Here is a 17,952-nt window from a genome sequence, read left to right as displayed (position 1 = left end):
GGCCCAAAGGTAGAGCTATCGGCTAAACGCATATTTCTGCTTCTGAGAATCGCTTGCTTGCAGCTAGACGCATAGTACGGTGCCAGATAAAGGGAGAAAGGCCCCTTGCCGCCGGCGGGCAACCAGTCCACCAATCATTTTAAAGACTAACATGTGCAATCAGCTTGTGCAGCGCGGGTGTTCAAGAGGGAGGGGGGATAAAAGGGCAGCCCCAGCTTTGGTCAGGGTCCTTGCCTGTAAGAGCGACCACTGCGCTGGCACTCTAGGGCCTGGACCCTGGCTAGCTAGAAAATAAAGCTCCTCTTGAGTGATTGCATCCTTGGTGTCTTTGTTCATCTGCCTGGCGGGGTGCAGGAAGCCGGTCCCTAACACTATAATATAGCAAAGAATGAAATCATATTTCAGAAAAATGGGAGGGAGTAGATTGCAAATATGAAGAGCAGAGAGGATTGGGGGAAAATTCATAAAGGAATTAACATTTAATGAAGAACTTCTATTCTTACTAGGATTTTTCTAGGCAAAGGAAGGAGTCCAGTTTTTTTTGGACAATGGTAAGCAGTCAGTGTGCATGAAGCATGGGCTACACAGAGGCACATAGTGGATGAAACATCAGAAAGAGGTGGCAGATCATTTTTCTTTTGAATTTCAAAATATTTAATTGAAAAAATTGCATATATTCAAGGTATACAATGTGATGATTTGATATATGCATGCATTGTGTAATGATTAGCACAATCAAATTAATTAACACATCCATCACCATCCATATCATTTGTATGTGCATGTGTGTGTGTTTGTGTGTGTGTACGTGTGTCTATAGGGCACATAAAATCTGTTCTCTTATCACATTTCAAGTAAACAGTACAGTATTATTAACTACAGTTGCCATGCTGTGCATTAGATCCCCATATTTATTCATATTATGACTGCAAGTTAGTTCTCTTTGACTAATATCTCCCCTCGTCCCTCCCAACACCTGGCAACCACCATTCTACTCTCTGCCTGTATGCGTTTGTCTTTTTTAGATTCCACATATAGGTGAAATCATATGGTTTTGTCTTTCTGTGTCTGGCTTGTTTTACTTACCCTAACACCCTCTAGTTCATCCATGTGTCACAAATGGCAGAATTTCCTTCTTTTCTATGGCTGAATAATATTTCATTATATAATATATATGTTTTGTGTTTATTCATCTGCTGATGGACACAGGTTGATTCCACATGTTGGCTACTATAAATAATGTTGCAATAAACATGGGGTGCAGATATCTCTATGAAGTGCTGATTTCATTTCCTTTGGCTATATTATATATGCAAAAATTGGATGATGTTTTGTATGATAGTTTTATTTTTAGTTTTTTGAGGAAGCTCCATACTATTTTCCATAATGGCTGTACCAGTTTTCATCCTCACCAATAGTGAATAAGATTTTCATTTTCTCCATACTCTTGCAGGCTCATGTTATCTCTTGTCTTTTTAATAATAAGTAGATGGCAGATCTTGAATGCTTTACTAAGTATCATTTTTTTGCCATGACTTAGATTTATGGTCAGTTTATGACTGTAACCAAAAATTTCCCCTTAGAACCAATATTTTTTAAGCTGCCTAGAACATGGTTATACATGCCTCGCTTGTGAAATCACACCTTCATAGTTTGAGTTTCAGGGATGTTCTCAGTAGTATCATATCCAATATGTAGAAATTTTATTTAATTGTCTAATATTGCAACAGCAAATGACAGTGACATATAACCTAACTTCTCAGGGTTAGTTTCATTGTAAAACTTTCTTACAGATTATGTGCTTTAAGGCTGCTTGATTTCAGATCTAACAAGTATAGAAGGAGGAAAATGTCCATGTCTGGACTAACTCGTTGGACTTAGCCTTATCCTGAATCACCTTAGCAGGTTGCTATGAGTATTATTCCAAAGAGGTGTACATTGTCCGTCATGGGGATATTTTCTTCAGATTTCTCTTCTGCTAGTGTCATGACATGGCTTCCCCTCAAAGTGTCAGATGCTTCAAAATTTCACTTTTATTATATATTAATTTGTAATGATGCATTTATCTAAAATATTTTTCTAAGTACTCTCTTTCCTAAGTTATTGGTACAAAATGAATTATACGTTGAGTTTTGATATATCAAAATGTGTCATTAACAAGTATTATAGATCTTCATGCACAGGCAGGAATTGAGATGTTAGTTTGGTCATTAGAGTATGTACATGAATTTATATAATTCAATTTGGCATTGAATTATCTGGGTAAGTACACATCTACTTTACCGAAATTTTATTATAAGTTTCCTTATAAGGTAAATTCAATATTACAATTAATTTGATTTCTATGGAAAATTTGGCATGTTTTTAAGAAAAGTGGACACTCAAGAAATCTACCAGAACAAACACTCCTGCTTTTTTGTTTTTACTTTAGTTTCCCCAGCTTCAGTTAAAAATATACCACTTATTTTCCCTTAGAATAATGAAAAATTTAATTACATATTCTCTACAGCTTGTGTGTGAGCCATAAAAAAAGGAGATTTGGAAGAAAAAAAGAAAATGAGAAAATTAAAATGGGAAGCACTGTGGAATGATGGGAAGCATTAAGGTCCCTTCCCAAACTCCTTTAGTTATGGCTCTCTGGTGTCAGAGTTGAGAGAATGGACTTTAATCAATGTTCTGCTGCAACGCAGTGGTGTGGCGGTATAAAAAAAATCATACACTATGTTAGACACACAGTACTTTAGAAACCAGTTACTACAACTTTTTTGGAGATGAGGCGAGACATATGTTCAACAGGGTTAGAATCCGATTCCCCTCAGCTGGTCTGGGCTTCTTTCCATAGAACATCACTATCTCTTAAAATGATAAATGTTTTTTCTCTGTTTTCTCATTTATGCAATGAATAGATTTGACACAAACTTTTGTGAGATTCATAACAGTTACAGAATTCTTGTTCACTTTGTGCCACTAAAGGTACATTAGACAGTAGTAACAGTTTGTGCAGTTAAAAGTACAGATAACTGTTACAGAAAGTAAAGAAATTGAGATGGAATTCATAGTCAATTTTTATTTCGGCATATTATGGGGGTACAGATTTTAAGGTTTCAATAAATGCCCATTTCCCCCCCTCCCCCCACAAGTCTGAGTCTCCAGCATGACCATCTCCCAGATGGTGCACATCTCACTCATTATGTATGTATATGCCCACCCCCCTCCACCCTCCCACCTGCCCAATACCCTATTACTGTAGTACCTATGTGTCCACTTAGGTGCTGCTCAGTTAATACCAGTTTGCTGGAGAATTTATCTGGTGCTTGTTTTTCCATTCTTGGGATACTTCACTTAGTAGTATGGGTTCCAGCTCTAACCAGGAAAATATAAGATGTGCTATATCACCGTTGTTTCTTAGAGCTGAATAGTACTCCATGGTATACATATACCACATTTTATTAATCCATTCTTGGATTGATGGGCACTTGGGCTGTTTCCACAGTCTTGCAATTGTGAATTGTGCTGCTATAAACATTCGAGTGCAGGTGTCTTTTGTAGAGTGTCATTGGATCATTTGGGTAGATGCCCAGCAATGGGATTGCTGGATCAAATGGTAGATTCACTTCTATCGCTTTAAGGTATCTCCAAATTGCTTTCCACAGAGGTTGAACTAGTTTGCAGTCCCACCAGCAGTGTAGGAGTGTTCCTCTCTCTCTGCAACCACGCCAGCATTTATTGTTCCCCTACTCTTTCTGGGAACTGCATTCAGGTTAAGTCTTGTTGAAACTCCCAGGTGGCGCCGCGCCCTAGGGCGGCTGGCAGAGTTCACAGGCTTTGTGTTGGGCGACATGGGATGATTAGAATAGTCAACCACAGTGACTGCCTGAGGTGAGAACCCTTCCTTTAAAAGCTGTGTATTTCTGCCTGTGTTGAGGAAAAATTTGGATTGTGAGACCATAGTCTCCATTTTTCCTCCTTTTGCTGGCAAAGGAATAAAAACGTCTCTTTTATTTCTCCCCAAACCGCTTGTCCTGGTTCTTCTGCTTGGGCTTCATGGACAAGTGGCCGAGTTTTCGGGGACAGTTTGGCGAACGCGGAGGCGCGGGCATCCACCTGGACGTGTCAACGCAGAGCGGCTTCACCGCCCGAAGGTCCCCGCGCCCCGCCCGCCGCGCGGGAGCCTGGCGGGTCTCGGCCCCACCCGGCCCCCGGTGCCGGCTCTGCCCCAGAACGGGACCGCAATGCGGCGCCCCCTGGGTCCCCGGGCAGGGCGAGGGATACCACGTACCCCAGGATGGGGGGGTAGGGTGTGCCTCCCTGCCAGACGTGGGAAGAGGCCAGGGAATCCCTTCCCGCCTTTACTGTTCTTGGCGCTCACGGCTCCCCAAAATCCCCTGGAAGGGAAACAAAGAAGCCCAGCGGGCGGCGGGCGGCGGGCGGAGGGTGAGCCCTGCGGGCGGGGACCCGCCTCCTGCGGGCGGCCGCCGGTTCCCAGGCTGCTCCGCGCGGTGCGGCCGCGGGGCGGGGCGGGGCCGGGGCGCTGCGCGGAGCCGCGGCCGAGAAGCAGCCGAGGGCGCAGCAGCTCCGGGACGCGCGGCCGCGCTCGCCATCCCTGGCGCTCTCGGGTTGGGAGAAGGAGCCGCTGTCACCACGGATCCCAGAAACCCCAAAGAGGAAGCGGCTTCTCCGCGAGCCACCTGCCGTGCGACCACACCAAGGCCTTCCCAGCAGGTGAGTGTCTGTCCACACCGGGACATTAGGAAGAAAAATCTGCCCTCCCCAGATGTCACGGGCGTCTGACCTGCCCGCTCCCTCAGAGTGCGCGGAACTTTGGGGCCAGCGAGTGGGAGATTCCTGGGGACAGAACTTTTGGTCTGTGGCTCAAGGGCTTTGGGAAAAGCCTAGAGAAGGAAAGTGGCTTTCCCCGGGTCCTGGTCCCCCTGTCCTGGTGCAGAGCGACTCACCCGCTGTCCCCCACCCCACTCTGCACCAGCTCATCTGCCCGGCCCAGGCTGGAAACTTGTGACAGCTGTGACCTCCAGAAACCTTGGTGCTTCAATTGGGAGATAGGGATCCGTTTGAAACCGGCCTGAGTCCCCTTATTTTTGTGAAACACAAATACCCCGACTTTCTTGAGGAGACTTGTCTTTAAACTAGGTGTGCCACTGTTTTCATAAGATACTGCTCTTAGCTTAGTATTCATGGTGCTGTATAATCATGATCTATTTAAAATTTGCCCATCCCTCACATTGAAAGCCTCTGCCTTCAGCATTACACACTGTATCCATGTAACATCTGTACCCCACTAATATTTTGAAGTAAAAAAATAAATACAATAAGTAAACAAATGCCCATCTCTCCACCTTGGCGGTGTAATTCTAGAAAATCTGTCCAGACCGCTCCTGCTGATTTCCCAGGTATTTTTCTTAAAATTGCATGTGGATTTACAATTATATCAAAATACAATATTTGATTTAAAAATAAACACTAAGTTTATCTCCTATTTGGACTCAAATGTTTTTGTTTGATGAATCAGAATATAATTGGTATAGTACATAGGTTTATTATGTACCTTGTTAAAGAAAAATCTGAGGCACAATAAAATTTTATAAAGTTTATTTGAGTAAGAAGCAGTTCATGAATTGGGAAACACCAAACTGAAAGGGGTTTAATGTTCCAATCTACAGGAGCAAGTATTTATGGCGTAAATGTGGAAGCAAAAGAAAGAAATTATTTGATTGCTGTCTTATTCTGTTCCATTGGAAAGTCCCTAAGTGTGTTGGCTACTTCTGATTGGTTGAATTTAAGTTCTGTTTTCTTTTAATATACGCTGTTACAAGAAATAGCTTAAGTTTCAGTTTTGTTTCCACATCAAGCAAGCAATCCTGAAACCTAACTGGTTTTGCTGGTTAGGGTTCTTCAGGCCTGTTTTCCATTTTAATTTTCTTTAAGGAACTGTAGAGGATGTTAGAAAAGGCATAAAGTCCTGGGTAAAGGGACCATGAGAAAGGCAGACACTGGCAGCCCTGCAAACAGGGCTTGGGATATGAATGCTTGTCAGCCAGCTGCAAACAGTAGGCTTTGAGATGCCTGGGAGCATGACTGATGTCCTTGGCATTTCTTTATATCTTGAATGAGTCATAAGGAAATACCAAGATAAATATGGATTTATTGCATGTCAGTAACTAGATTTCTTTAAAATAATGTTGTCCCGACGCGCGGGACCTTCTGTTACTCGCGGGGGCGAGGGGGACCGTGCCTGAAAGAGATGAGCGAGAGAAAGAAACGAGACCAAGCGAATCATTGTCAAGGTCTGCTTTACTTAGATTCTTAGTAGATTTTATAAGCATACAGAAACAAGGGAGTAGAAACAAAAAAATAGAGTGTTGACTATGAGGCTTGGGTCTGGGTTAATCAGCCCCTATCAGCGTCTTATCAGTATCCTGTTTTTGACTGGTTACTCAACTCCAACCTGGCAGGTGGTCGGGAACAATTGCAGTCAGCACACCCTGGAGCATTCTGTGGTCAGCACGTCACGGACTGCATTCTTCTCAGAGCTATAGCTGGAATTTTCCAGGGCGCAGTCCGTGCGTAGGACGAGTCATAGGAGAGTTGAGGGTCTTTGAGGGTCCTTGCCTCTAACATAATGTGCTTGCTGGCACCAGAGATTTTATTTGTACGTTCTGTCCAGACATTCTATCAGTATGTTCTTTGCTTTGACCTTGCATGTATTTCCCTGCAATAAATATGGAGGTTTGGAGAGGTACAGGAGCTCTTTGAAATGAAAAGAGTCTCTCCTCCTCTTTTCCAACTTACAGGGAAAAATGTAATTGTAGGTCAGATGACAAAATTATCAATTTACAAGTCTGACAATTATCAAGTTAAAACAAATGATTATATTGCAGACTTTTCCAGGACAAAGCTACAACTTCTAATGTCTAGGTGTCTTAGAAGACCCCTTTTCTGTAAATAACATTACTGGGACATTATATAACAGACAAAAACAGGGCATTACCTTTTTTTTTTTTTTTGAGACAGAGTCTCACTCTGTTGCCCAGGCTAGAGTATTGTGGCATCAGCCTAGGTCACAGCAACCTCAAACTCCTGGGCTCAAGCGATCCTCCTTCCTCAGCCTCCCAAGTAGCTGGGACTACAGGCATGCGCCACCATGCCCAGCTAATTTTTTTTTTTATTTTTAATTGTTTGGCTAATTTCTTTCTATTTATAGTAGACATGGGGTCTCACTCTTGCTCAGGCTGGTCTGGAACTCCTGAGCTCCAGCAATCCTCCTGCCTTGGCTTCCCAGAATGCTAGGGTTACAGGCGTGAGCTACTACATCTGGCCTACATTTTCAAAAATGTATCTGCACTTAAGAGACTAATAATGATATTTTTGTGAATGTTATCAATTTACTGTTTTATTAGAACTAGATTTTAGGACTCAAAATAGTGAAGTTTCTTTTCAGCTTTTAGGGAAAAGGAGAAAATTTTTATTTCATCTTTCTGAGACATTTTCTGTTAGCAGTTAGTGATGAAAGCACCAGCATTTGAAGTATAGGCACCAAAAATGGACTTTAGAGGTTTAAAACTTACAATATAGAAAAAGGAAAGGTCATAGGAGAAATTTTTACAAATGAAGTAGGCTTTCATAATTTATATCTAGCTTCTTCCACCTCTATTCCATCCTACAACCACGGCCACACTAAATCTCCTAAAAGTACAGTTCTGATTATGTACAGCCCCGTTGCACATCCACCTTTCATGGGTCCCCAGTGCCTATCTCATGGCCATTTACTGTCTCTAATCTACCTTTATTACATCTTGTTACCAAGTTTTAAATTTCCCTTCTCCATACACTCTACACCAGTGATTCTCAGCACAGGCCTCCTTTAAGGGGGAAGGACCTCTTAGAACATCTGGATGTTCACATTCCACCCCTAGAGATCCTGACTTAATTATTCTGTTGAACATTAGAATTGTTTTGTAAAAGTCCCCTGGTGATTCCGATCTGAAGGCAAGGCAGAGAATCTTTGTTCTTCCTCACTCTATGTGTAGCTGGAATAACTTAGTTTCACCTTCATCTGTTGAAATCCTGCCTGCCCTTTAAGGTTCAGTAAAAGTGTCATACACCCTTCTCTCCTCCAATGAAGTCTTTTCCCAAAGAAAAACACTCCCTGCCTGAGACTTGGGCCACAAGTAGTACAGTTGGTAAGTTCATTATAGGTGAAGTTGACACCATACTATCATTGACCCTTCTAAAGCCTCTCCCACTTATTCTCTTTATAGTCCCATTCCCATATCCCCCCATAGGCGCCCATTCTAAGGTACTTAATGTACACTGTTTTATATTTAATACAGGTTTTATTTTTTGTACAAATATATTTAGTAAATATTTTTATTTAGCATGGTGAACAACTATGTATCACAAGTTTATACTTAATTATCACAAAGTTAGCACCCTTCTTACAACCACCACCCTAATCATAAAATAGGACCTTACAGCAGTGCTGAATCCCTCTTGGACCCCTGACAATCATGTTTCCCTTCTTGCTTCACAAATGAATCCTATTTCTTGACTTCACAGGTTACTTTTGTCTGTTTTTGAACTTTATGTAAATGAAACAGTTCAAGATGTATTCTGTAGTGTCTGACTTCTTGTACTGAAAATTATCTTTTTTGAGATTTATCCATATTGTTGCCCACAATACAAATTTATTCACAATCATTGCTTTATTGTATTTTACTTTATTAATACACCATAATATGTTTCCATTCTACCATTAATGGGCAGTTTTCATATTGGACACTATAAATAATGCTGTTATGGCCATTGTCTACATGTCCTTTTCTATGCATCTATTTTGTAGGGGGCAGGGGAAATATGAGTAGAATTACCAGATCATGATTTGGTTATGCTCAACTTTAATAGTTATGCCAAAGTGTGTTATTACATTGTAAGAACTATTTATTTTCCTACCAGCAGTGCGTAGGAGTTTCAGTGGTACCATATTACCCCTGAAAAACTATATATGTGTCTTTTTCATTTTAGCCATTGTAGAGATTGTTTAATGAGATTTTTCCTTGTCCCACATGCTGTGAGTCAGAAGGGGGTTCACAACCTTTTTGGCACTGGGCACCAGCTTCTTGAAAGACAGTTTTCCCGCAGATTGGGAGTGGGTTTGGGGTGTAGTGGGTGAGGGGGAGGTGGTGGGGAGGACTTGGCGCAGACTTCTGGCTGTGCTTAAGCATAGTTTGCCTTGGGGGGTTGGGGACCTCAGGCAAAAAAACTTTTTCAACCGTCACCAGATATTTCGGTTTCACAGCTTCCTCACTCTGGTGTGTTGCAGACTGTTCCTCTCCGCAAGAAGATGGCAGCTGTAGAGGTTGCAGAGGGAATGTTAAAGACAGACCTTACCCTCAGAGATGGCATGGAAGAAGGAGGAGAATCTGGTAATGTAACTGATGAAATGTGAAATATCAAAAAGGCAGGAACTTTTCTTCCACTGAAGCCGGCAGGCAGCTGGATTCAGGCGCACATTGGGAAGTCACAGTCAGTCTCCACAGAAGGGATTTGTTTAGCAGGGAAGAAAGGTGGCTTGGAATTGATGTAGAATTGTTAATTGGTTATTGTATTCCTGTGTCTGTTACTTAAATATTTCTGGGGCAGGAAGAAATTAACAGAACAGATCAAAAAGGATGAGGAAGGAAAATGTTCTTTGTGTTTCTGTTTAGTCCTCTATTTTCCCAGGTTTCTGGCAACTTGGACTCTGGACTCTGGATAGCATGTCCTTTGTATGCCAGAGTGATGACCATCTTGCAACAACCTTGAAAAATATATATACTAAGAGAAGTTGCCCTCCAAAACTGAGACTTTTGGTTTTATAGATCGTTTGTAATTAAAAAGAGATATGGGGACTTGAGGGTGAGGGAGAGAGGCTGAAGCTACCCACCAGCAAATCCTTTAGCATTTCAGTTTGTGGCAAATTCTGTAAGAAAGGGACACAGTAAGGAGTCAAGCAGAAAGATCCCCTTTGCTGAACCTCTTTGTTCTGCTTTTTGAAAAACACTTATTTTATTCTTTTTCTTTTTTGTTCCTTCACCCTTCACTTCAATTTTATTTATTTATTTTTGTTTGGGAGGGCAGGGCATTAGATTTCCTGAAAACTAGGCTCATATTGAACAAAAAAAGAAAGGATATAAAGAATGTTAATGTTTCTCAGTTAAGCCCAGTTCTTACAAAACTGAGAGCAATATGTAACCAGTCAGAATGTTACACAATGAAGTTGTGAAACTTATTCTTTTAAGAATGCATCCTGCTTTTGTAGATTAAGTAAGTCTTGCATCTTGAAACTGTTAGTAAGTTAAAATTTCACCAGTAACATGGTTTATACCTTTGTTCTTGTGAAGGATAATTTGTAATAATGTTTTTCCAACTAGAAATTTGAAGAGCATTGTGTTCAGTGTATACTATGAGGCATGTGAATTTAGAGGGAGACAAGAATAGGGAAGGCAGTTAAGAAAGGCAGAAGAGAAATAAGCAAGAGAGAAATGGAACAATGATATTAGTAGGAGGAAGTAGAGACAGGGAAAAATCAAGAGAAAACAGGGTCTTTTTGAAGATTTGTAAGAGGCAAATGGGAGATTTGGGGGGGAGATTTAAGTGGACATTTACATATTACTGTATAACAATGAAAACATTATAGAAATCATAATATACTGAGTTTTTAAGACATTTTTGCTTTAAAGTTGAACCAGGAAGAAAGAAGGTTAAGATTTTTATATGGAACCAAAATCCAAAATGTTATCATATACTGCCTAAAACCATCCAATGCAATATATTAATATCTTTTCCCCAGTGTAAATTTAAGCTGGGGCTCCCTATTGTTCTTGGGGATGTATGTTAAGTGAGTGAAATGTAGTGGCTGAAAGAAAATGAGCAGGAATATTTTTTTAAAGTATAATTTACATTCATTAAAATTCACTCCTTGGTGTACATTTCTATGGGTTTTGACAAACACATATAATTATGTAGCCACCATCAAAATCAAGATATAGAACCATATCAAATTCCCTCATGCCCCTTTGTAGTCATTCTTTCCTCTGCCCTTGGCAACCACTGGTCTGTTTTCTGCTCTTCCACTTTTGCTGTTCCAGAATGCCATGTAAATGGGATCCTGCATGAACTGCAGAGTCTGACTTCATGCACTTAGTAATGATGCCTGAGAGTCCTCCACAATGTAGTCATGTACCCACAGTTTGTCAAATAAGGGCAAGTCTGGACTTAGATAGGGGAGACTTTATTCAGAAGGACTGTTACAGTAGGAACAACACTCTGACTTCAAAAATACACGAACGTTTCAAAATCAAACAGAAAAAGGCTTTTATTTTAGAAAGAAGTTAGGGTGGGCTAGTAAACAACTGGTATGTAAGAGGGCATTCATGTGGAAGACAGCTGGTGGCAGCAGGTGTTTCAACAGGAAATGTTTCTCTTTGCAGATCTTAATATAAAGCATTAGGGTAGGCTGTTTTTGCATATTAGTGCTTTAGAGCTTGGTGAAACTTGTGTGCAAGCCAGAGTTTAAAGACTTGTGGGGAGGAAAGAAGACTGACAAACATTTGGCCCGCCAAAGCAGGCTAAGAAATGAATAATAGGATATATGGTCAAGGATTTTTTTTTTTTTTTTTTTTTTTTTTTTTAGTGCTGAAGAGTTCCTTATCCCTTCACCAGTTTAAGCATATTTAAACTGTTTCCAGTTGGTGATAATGAATAAAGCTGCTGTAAATACTCATGTATAGGTTTTTGTGTAAACATACAAAAAAACTGCTTTTTTTGAGCCTCCCTGGTAACACATAGGTGTTTAAATTTTTTTCTGAAATCTCCCTTCTGCTCCATTGATTTATGTGTCGACACTTCTGTCAATACCACACTGCCTTTATTCTTGTTACTTCCGAAGTTACAAAATCAAGTTTCTTTTCCATCCTCACTTCTACTCTTTTTGTCTTTCACTATCCCATAACTGGAAGACTCTCTCGTCCTCTTGGGGCTATGGCTGTCATTTATGGACCAGGACCTTTTGTGACAGAGGTTGGCAGTAGCAATGTTGAGGTACAGCTGAGCTTAGAGTTGATTCTATGATAAATTTAATTTTCTCTCCCTAAGATCTGCATGAGATTGAGATTCTGATACTTGTATTTTATAGGTAAAGGTCTCCAAAGAAAATGTCTACGAATTATATCTCCTATAACTGACATCAAGCTTTATTGTTGCTATTTCATCATTGCAGTCCTAACTATAAGTGTGGTTGCACTTTCTGTTGTTTTGTCAGGTAAGTTACTTTTTCTCCAACCTGTATGATATTCTCCACATATTTATGTTGTCAGTAAATATTTATGGAGCTCCATTATGTGCCAGGCACTGTGTGAAATGCTTGAGGTACATCAGTGGACAAAACACACAAAAACATTCCTAGCAGGAGTGACACAGGTAATAATAAATGAGGGCAGAGGTAGAACAGGTTACAGTAGGGTGGCCAAGGTAAGCCTTCTTGGGAGTGCACATCATAGTGATTTACTAACGTTAGGTCATGTCTCCCTGGGCAGTATTAAAATGTGCCAAGCAGTGCTGAGGACCTGTTGCCCCTATTCCCTTTGCTTAAGTAGAAGGTACAAATTCTTAAGACCAAGCGATATTCCTGAAAACATTTCAAGTAGAGTTCTCACTTTCTTCTTTAATAAAATGACAGTTCTGGTGGGAACATGTCAGGAAATAGTTCCATAATTGGAATTACTACATATTCCTTAAATATGTATTTAACAGAAATATATCTATACCTATATATGTGCATTATATGTGTATGTACATGTGTATGTATATATATATATATATATATATATATGTATATATAAAATAGAAAGCTACAAGAAGCCATAGCTTGTACTTTGATACCAAAAACAATATTTTGAATCATGTTATGTTCACTGGTAGGTTTTATATCCCCCAAGAAATATACCCATAGTAAAATCCAAGACAGGTAAGGACTTTGCCTTTCCATTGTAAAGAGGAGGAAGGGCTAATATGAAGGGGAAGATGTGAAAAGAGAATCTATATGATCTTAGGAGAGAGTAGTATAGTTGTTGCTATAGAAATTGATTTCCTTGGACCTGTTAATATCAGTGTACACCTCAGAAAGTCAGGGGGACAGGTACCAGCCACAGACCACTGCACTGATGACTGTGTTGTGCTCAGGATGAGACTCTGAGTGATGAGTTAGGACACGAACGATCCAACATACACGCTTCAAAACTGACCTCAGGATGGTAAATGAAAAAAGAGATAGAAGAGAAAATTTATTTATTATACTTCACTGTGATTATCTAACTTTTAGTGAGAGAGGAAAAGGTGCCGTTAGAGCACTCTGTGTATGCTGCCTGCCCGGAAAGCTGGATTGGATTTGGAAGTAAATGTTTTTACTTTTCTGAAGACACGAGAAATTGGACATTCAGTCAAACTTTCTGTACCTCGTTAGAAGCCCACCTTGCTCAGTTTCAAACTCCGGAAGAACTGGTAAGAAATGTTTTTGAGTCATGCTTTCTGTTGCATACTTGGTCTCGAGGTGGGTCAGCTACATAGGGCTAAAGCTGAAATATGAGGAAGGATCTCATTTCAGGCAGAATTTGGGGCATGAGAGTGTCTAACATTTGCTGATGGTATAGTCTCTTCCTAGAATTCTGTGAGACATTTTAGATATATTTTATCATGTAATCCTCATAGTTAACCTGCAAAATTAGATGCATTGTTCTCATTCTATTAAGAAATATGGTATTCATATAATTTGTCATCCAAATTGGGACATTTTGGGTATTAAAAGCAGGTGTTAATTATGATGGAATGACAGACATAAACTGGGAGTTTCCCGGTCATACAGGGATCTATTGTCATTTTAAATAAAGTAATTTAGGATCAGAGACATGTAACTTTGAGAATTGGGAGTAGTCTAACTCCAAAGTGTATGCTTTTCGATTAATACTATGTCGCCTTCCAAAAAGAGAAGGCTATAGGGAAAAAGAAACTCAAGTGTCATATGAAAGAAATCTCTGTTGATATTTTCTGTGTTTTATAACAGGATTTCCTGAAAAGATACAAAGGCCCTTCTGACCATTGGATTGGACTTTACAGAAAATCAGCACGTCAAAGTTGGAAATGGACAGACAACACTGAATACAACACCTCGTATGTTTTGAAACTTCTTTTCCTTCTACCGTGTTTGTGTGTGGTTATGTGTGTGAGTTGAGTTTATGAGATGAGAAATGTAACATGGAAAGCTTATGAGGCAACAAATGTAAATCTTCTTTGTGCTTTCATTTATTAGCTGTACCCTTGGGAAGCTTTACTTATTATGATTTCAGTTGAAATCTTTAACATGATGGTGACATTTGACAGAGTTCTTGCACTTTCATCCACTGATTTAAAGCTTTCTTTGCTGAAAAGCCTATTTAGAATGTAGACAGAACAGCTGATTTACAGCAAGGGTTCTACCATCCTGGGAAGCCACTGAGGAACTGATATCCACAAGGCTCTTAAGTCCACTCTTGCAGCAGCTGCATCCATTCATTTTAATAAAAGGAAAGTCTCCAGGGAACCTATAGGCGTCTCTCCCAAAGTTTTATCACCAGAGGGAACCTAGTGGACTGTGAACATTTCAATGGAGTATTTTGATTATAACCATTACACTGGAGCAGATAAAATGTAGGGACCCAATCATTTCCCAAAGCTAATAAGCCCTTTTAGGAATTTCCTTTATGTTATATTTGGTTTCACATATTTATGAAACAGTTCCAGAGAAGTCTGAAAATAGTCTTCACTGAAGGCTGCTGACGGCAGCAGATCATTTGGGTACCACAGCAGCACCAGTTAAATACATAATCAAGAACGTAACTGGGTTTGGTATGGACAAATGATAAACTTGGGATTTTCAAGCAAGGACCCTGATAACATAAAGGGAACTAAATACATAAATGGTGTTTATTACTGAGAAGCAATATTAATGGCAAACTTTTGCTAGTCTTTTATTAACATTAAACATATATGGAGTGGGGTTGCTGGAGACAATAGGGGAGGAACAAATATAGTTGTCCAATCTAGCAATATTTAATATTTTTACATTTGGTTTTAGGTTTGCCATCAGAGGAGTTGGAGAATGTGCCTATCTGAATGACAATGGAATCAGTAGTGCCAGGAACTACACAGATAGGAAGTGGATTTGTAGCAAGCCAAACAGTTATGTCTATGGATGCCAAATGAGAAGCCCTATAAAGTATGGTCCATGAGGATGCATTGTGATTTGTTATATACAGTTGCTGCTTATTTTTTGGTCTATCAAAAATGTTATCAATTTGCATTCATAATTTCTGTTCATAGCAAAGATGCAAACTATCATAGAGTCATATAATACATACTGGTATAATACCAGCATTTGGAAGATTATGTTTCTAAATTAAATAGATATTTGGATATGAGTTGATGGTTATATTTTGAACATAGAGTACAATAACTATCAGCGAACTCCTCTCCTATGACCAGACATAAAACATCTTCTATATATACAGTCTTTGCTTTGAATGCATGGGTCATAATAATGAGTATGCTAATTGAAACCGTGCAAAATGATTTTAATGATCAATGAGCAAAATTATAATTGGTCCATGACTCCAAAAATTTTTGTCAACACATTCGAGATTCTCTTACAGAATTCAGTTACAAATATAAAGAGACATTTAAAAAATACTAAGACTAATGTTTATTTTGTACTCTGTAATTTAAAACATGAGAAACACTGACAAAATATATTTTACACTTTAATTCTCAATGTTCATGTTTTAAATTACAGTATACTAAATAAATGTATCTGTAAAAAAAATAGTATTCTTCATTTTACCCTTTATTGGATTTAAAATTCTGCTTTTATCTCAGGTAAAATCATAGCTAATTTTACAAGCTCATATAAATTACTGAGTTTCAAAAGCAAAATAGTTAAAATTTTTCTAGAAGCAGCTACACTGTACTGATGATTCCCAAAAAGGATGAAATAACAATTTACAATGCATCCTCTTTGTTACATTTTCTTTGTATTTTTTCTACTTTATTGAAGCATTTTTCCATTTGTTCTTATAATTATATAAAATTTTATTTTATATATGTTAATGTTCTTTAGATAATTCTATAACATTTTATTGTATATATCCTCAGGCTTTGTTGTTATAATTCAATAGAATTTTATTGTGTGTACCATAAAGCTACATTTTTATATAATTGAATAAAATTTTATTGTTTGTATTTTGAGGCTGTGTTATTTATTAGGTGCATACTAGTATATTTCATTCAGAAATAAATCTCTTTTCAGTGAATTATCATTTTATTTAGTCCTAATAGTGCTTTTTGCCTTACAATCATTTTATTTATTTATTTTTTAAAATAATAACAAATAACATTTATTTAGCATATGCTATATCCCAGAGGCTGTTCTAAACACTTTACTTACACATTTCATTTTAGTGAATTCTATCAACCTTCCTCTCAGGTAGGTATTATTTCTATACCCATTTTACAGATATAGAAACTGAGTCACAGAAAGGTTGAGGAACTTGACCCAAAGAAGATAGGGGATTCAGAATTTGAACACAGACCAAAGTCTCAATTTGCATTATACTGCTTCTACAGTGAATTGCCACTTAAGTTAAAATAGCTAAAAGATCAATATTCCCAAAACTCAATCAGAACAAAATATTTAAAAATATTGTGCTAGAAAACCTGGATTCAGTTATGCCCAAGAAAATTAACAATAATTCCCTAATAGCAATAAAATTATCCAAAAATTGTTTTATAACTTTTTTCCCACTTTTTAAAATTGTATTTTTATTTATTTATTTATTTATTTTTAGCATATTATGGGGGTACAAGTGTTAAGGTTACATATATTGCCCATGCCCCCCTCCCCCTCGAGTAAGAGCTTTAAGAGTGTCCATCCCCCAAACGTTGCACATCTTACTCGTTGTGGTTGTATATACCCATCCCCTCCTCCCCTCTCCCATCCTCCTGACACCCAATAAATGTTACTCCTATATGTCTACTTGGGTGTTGATCCGTTAATACCAATGTGCTGGTGAGTACATGCAGTGCTGGTTTTTCCATTCTTGAGATACTTCACTTAGTAGAATAGGTTCCAGCTGTATCCAGGAATATACAAGAGGTGCTATATCACCATTGTTTCTTAAAGCTGAATAGTATTCCATGGTATACATATACCACATTTTATTAATCCACTCATGAATTGATGGGCACTTGGGTTATTTCCACAGCTTTGCAATTGTGAATTTTGCTGCTATACACGTTTGAGTGCAAAATCAATACACAGAAATCAGAGGCATTCATATACGCCAAAAAGGGTACAAGTGAGAACCAAATCAAAGACTCAATTCCCTTCAAAATAGCAACAAACAAAATAAAGTACCTTGGAATATATTTAACTAAAGAGGTAAAAGACCTCTACAGGGAGAACTATGAAACACTGAAGAAGGAAATAGCAGAGGGCACGTAAACAGATGGAAGAATATACCATGCTCATGGGTCAGCAGAATCAACTTTGTTAAAATGTCTATACTACCCAAAGTGACCTACAGAGTCAACACAATCCCTATCAAAATACCATCATCATTTTTCACAGATATAGAAAAAATAATTTTACGCTTCATATAGAAACAGAGAAGACCCCATATAGCAAAATCAATCCTAGACAATAAAAACAAAATAGGAGGTATCAATTTACCAGACTTCAAACTAGACTACAAGGCTATAGTCATTAAAACAGCTTGGGACTGGCACAAGAACAGGGACATTGACCAGTGGAACAGAACAGAGAACACAGATATAAAACCATCCTCATATTGCCAACTAATCTTCAACAAT

General features: G+C 38.8%; 1 protein-coding gene across 1 annotated transcript; it reads left to right on the top strand.

Annotated features, from left to right (window-relative positions):
* Window positions 1–4,044: 4,044 nt before the first annotated feature.
* LOC105861537 (uncharacterized) lies at window positions 4,045–16,323 on the top strand. Its single transcript, XM_076007855.1, has 6 exons — window positions 4,045–4,722; window positions 9,338–9,440; window positions 12,191–12,316; window positions 13,376–13,554; window positions 14,114–14,220; window positions 15,164–16,323. Exons 1-6 carry the CDS (start codon window positions 4,045–4,047, stop codon window positions 15,315–15,317), a joined length of 1,347 nt encoding a protein of 448 aa, XP_075863970.1. The 3' UTR covers window positions 15,318–16,323.
* Window positions 16,324–17,952: the final 1,629 nt, after the last annotated feature.

The sequence above is a fragment of the Microcebus murinus genome, chromosome 10 (genome assembly GCF_040939455.1).
Source record: "Microcebus murinus isolate Inina chromosome 10, M.murinus_Inina_mat1.0, whole genome shotgun sequence".
Lineage (NCBI taxonomy): Eukaryota > Metazoa > Chordata > Mammalia > Primates > Cheirogaleidae > Microcebus > Microcebus murinus.
Note: the sequence above shows the minus strand (reverse complement) of the source record. Positions and strands in the feature narration are given on the sequence as shown.

What these genes read in the sequence shown, in the direction of transcription:
- LOC105861537 (XM_076007855.1), top strand. Translation starts at nt 4,045, where the DNA reads ATGGACAAGTGGCCGAGTTTTCGGGGACAGTTTGGCGAACGCGGAGGC. An exon ending in ACTTTCTGTTGTTTTGTCAG is followed by an intron (nt 12,317 to 13,375) that starts GTAAGTTACTTT and finishes TCTAACTTTTAG; the next exon opens with TGAGAGAGGAAAAGGTGCCG. An exon ending in TTCAAACTCCGGAAGAACTG is followed by an intron (nt 13,555 to 14,113) that starts GTAAGAAATGTT and finishes GTTTTATAACAG; the next exon opens with GATTTCCTGAAAAGATACAA.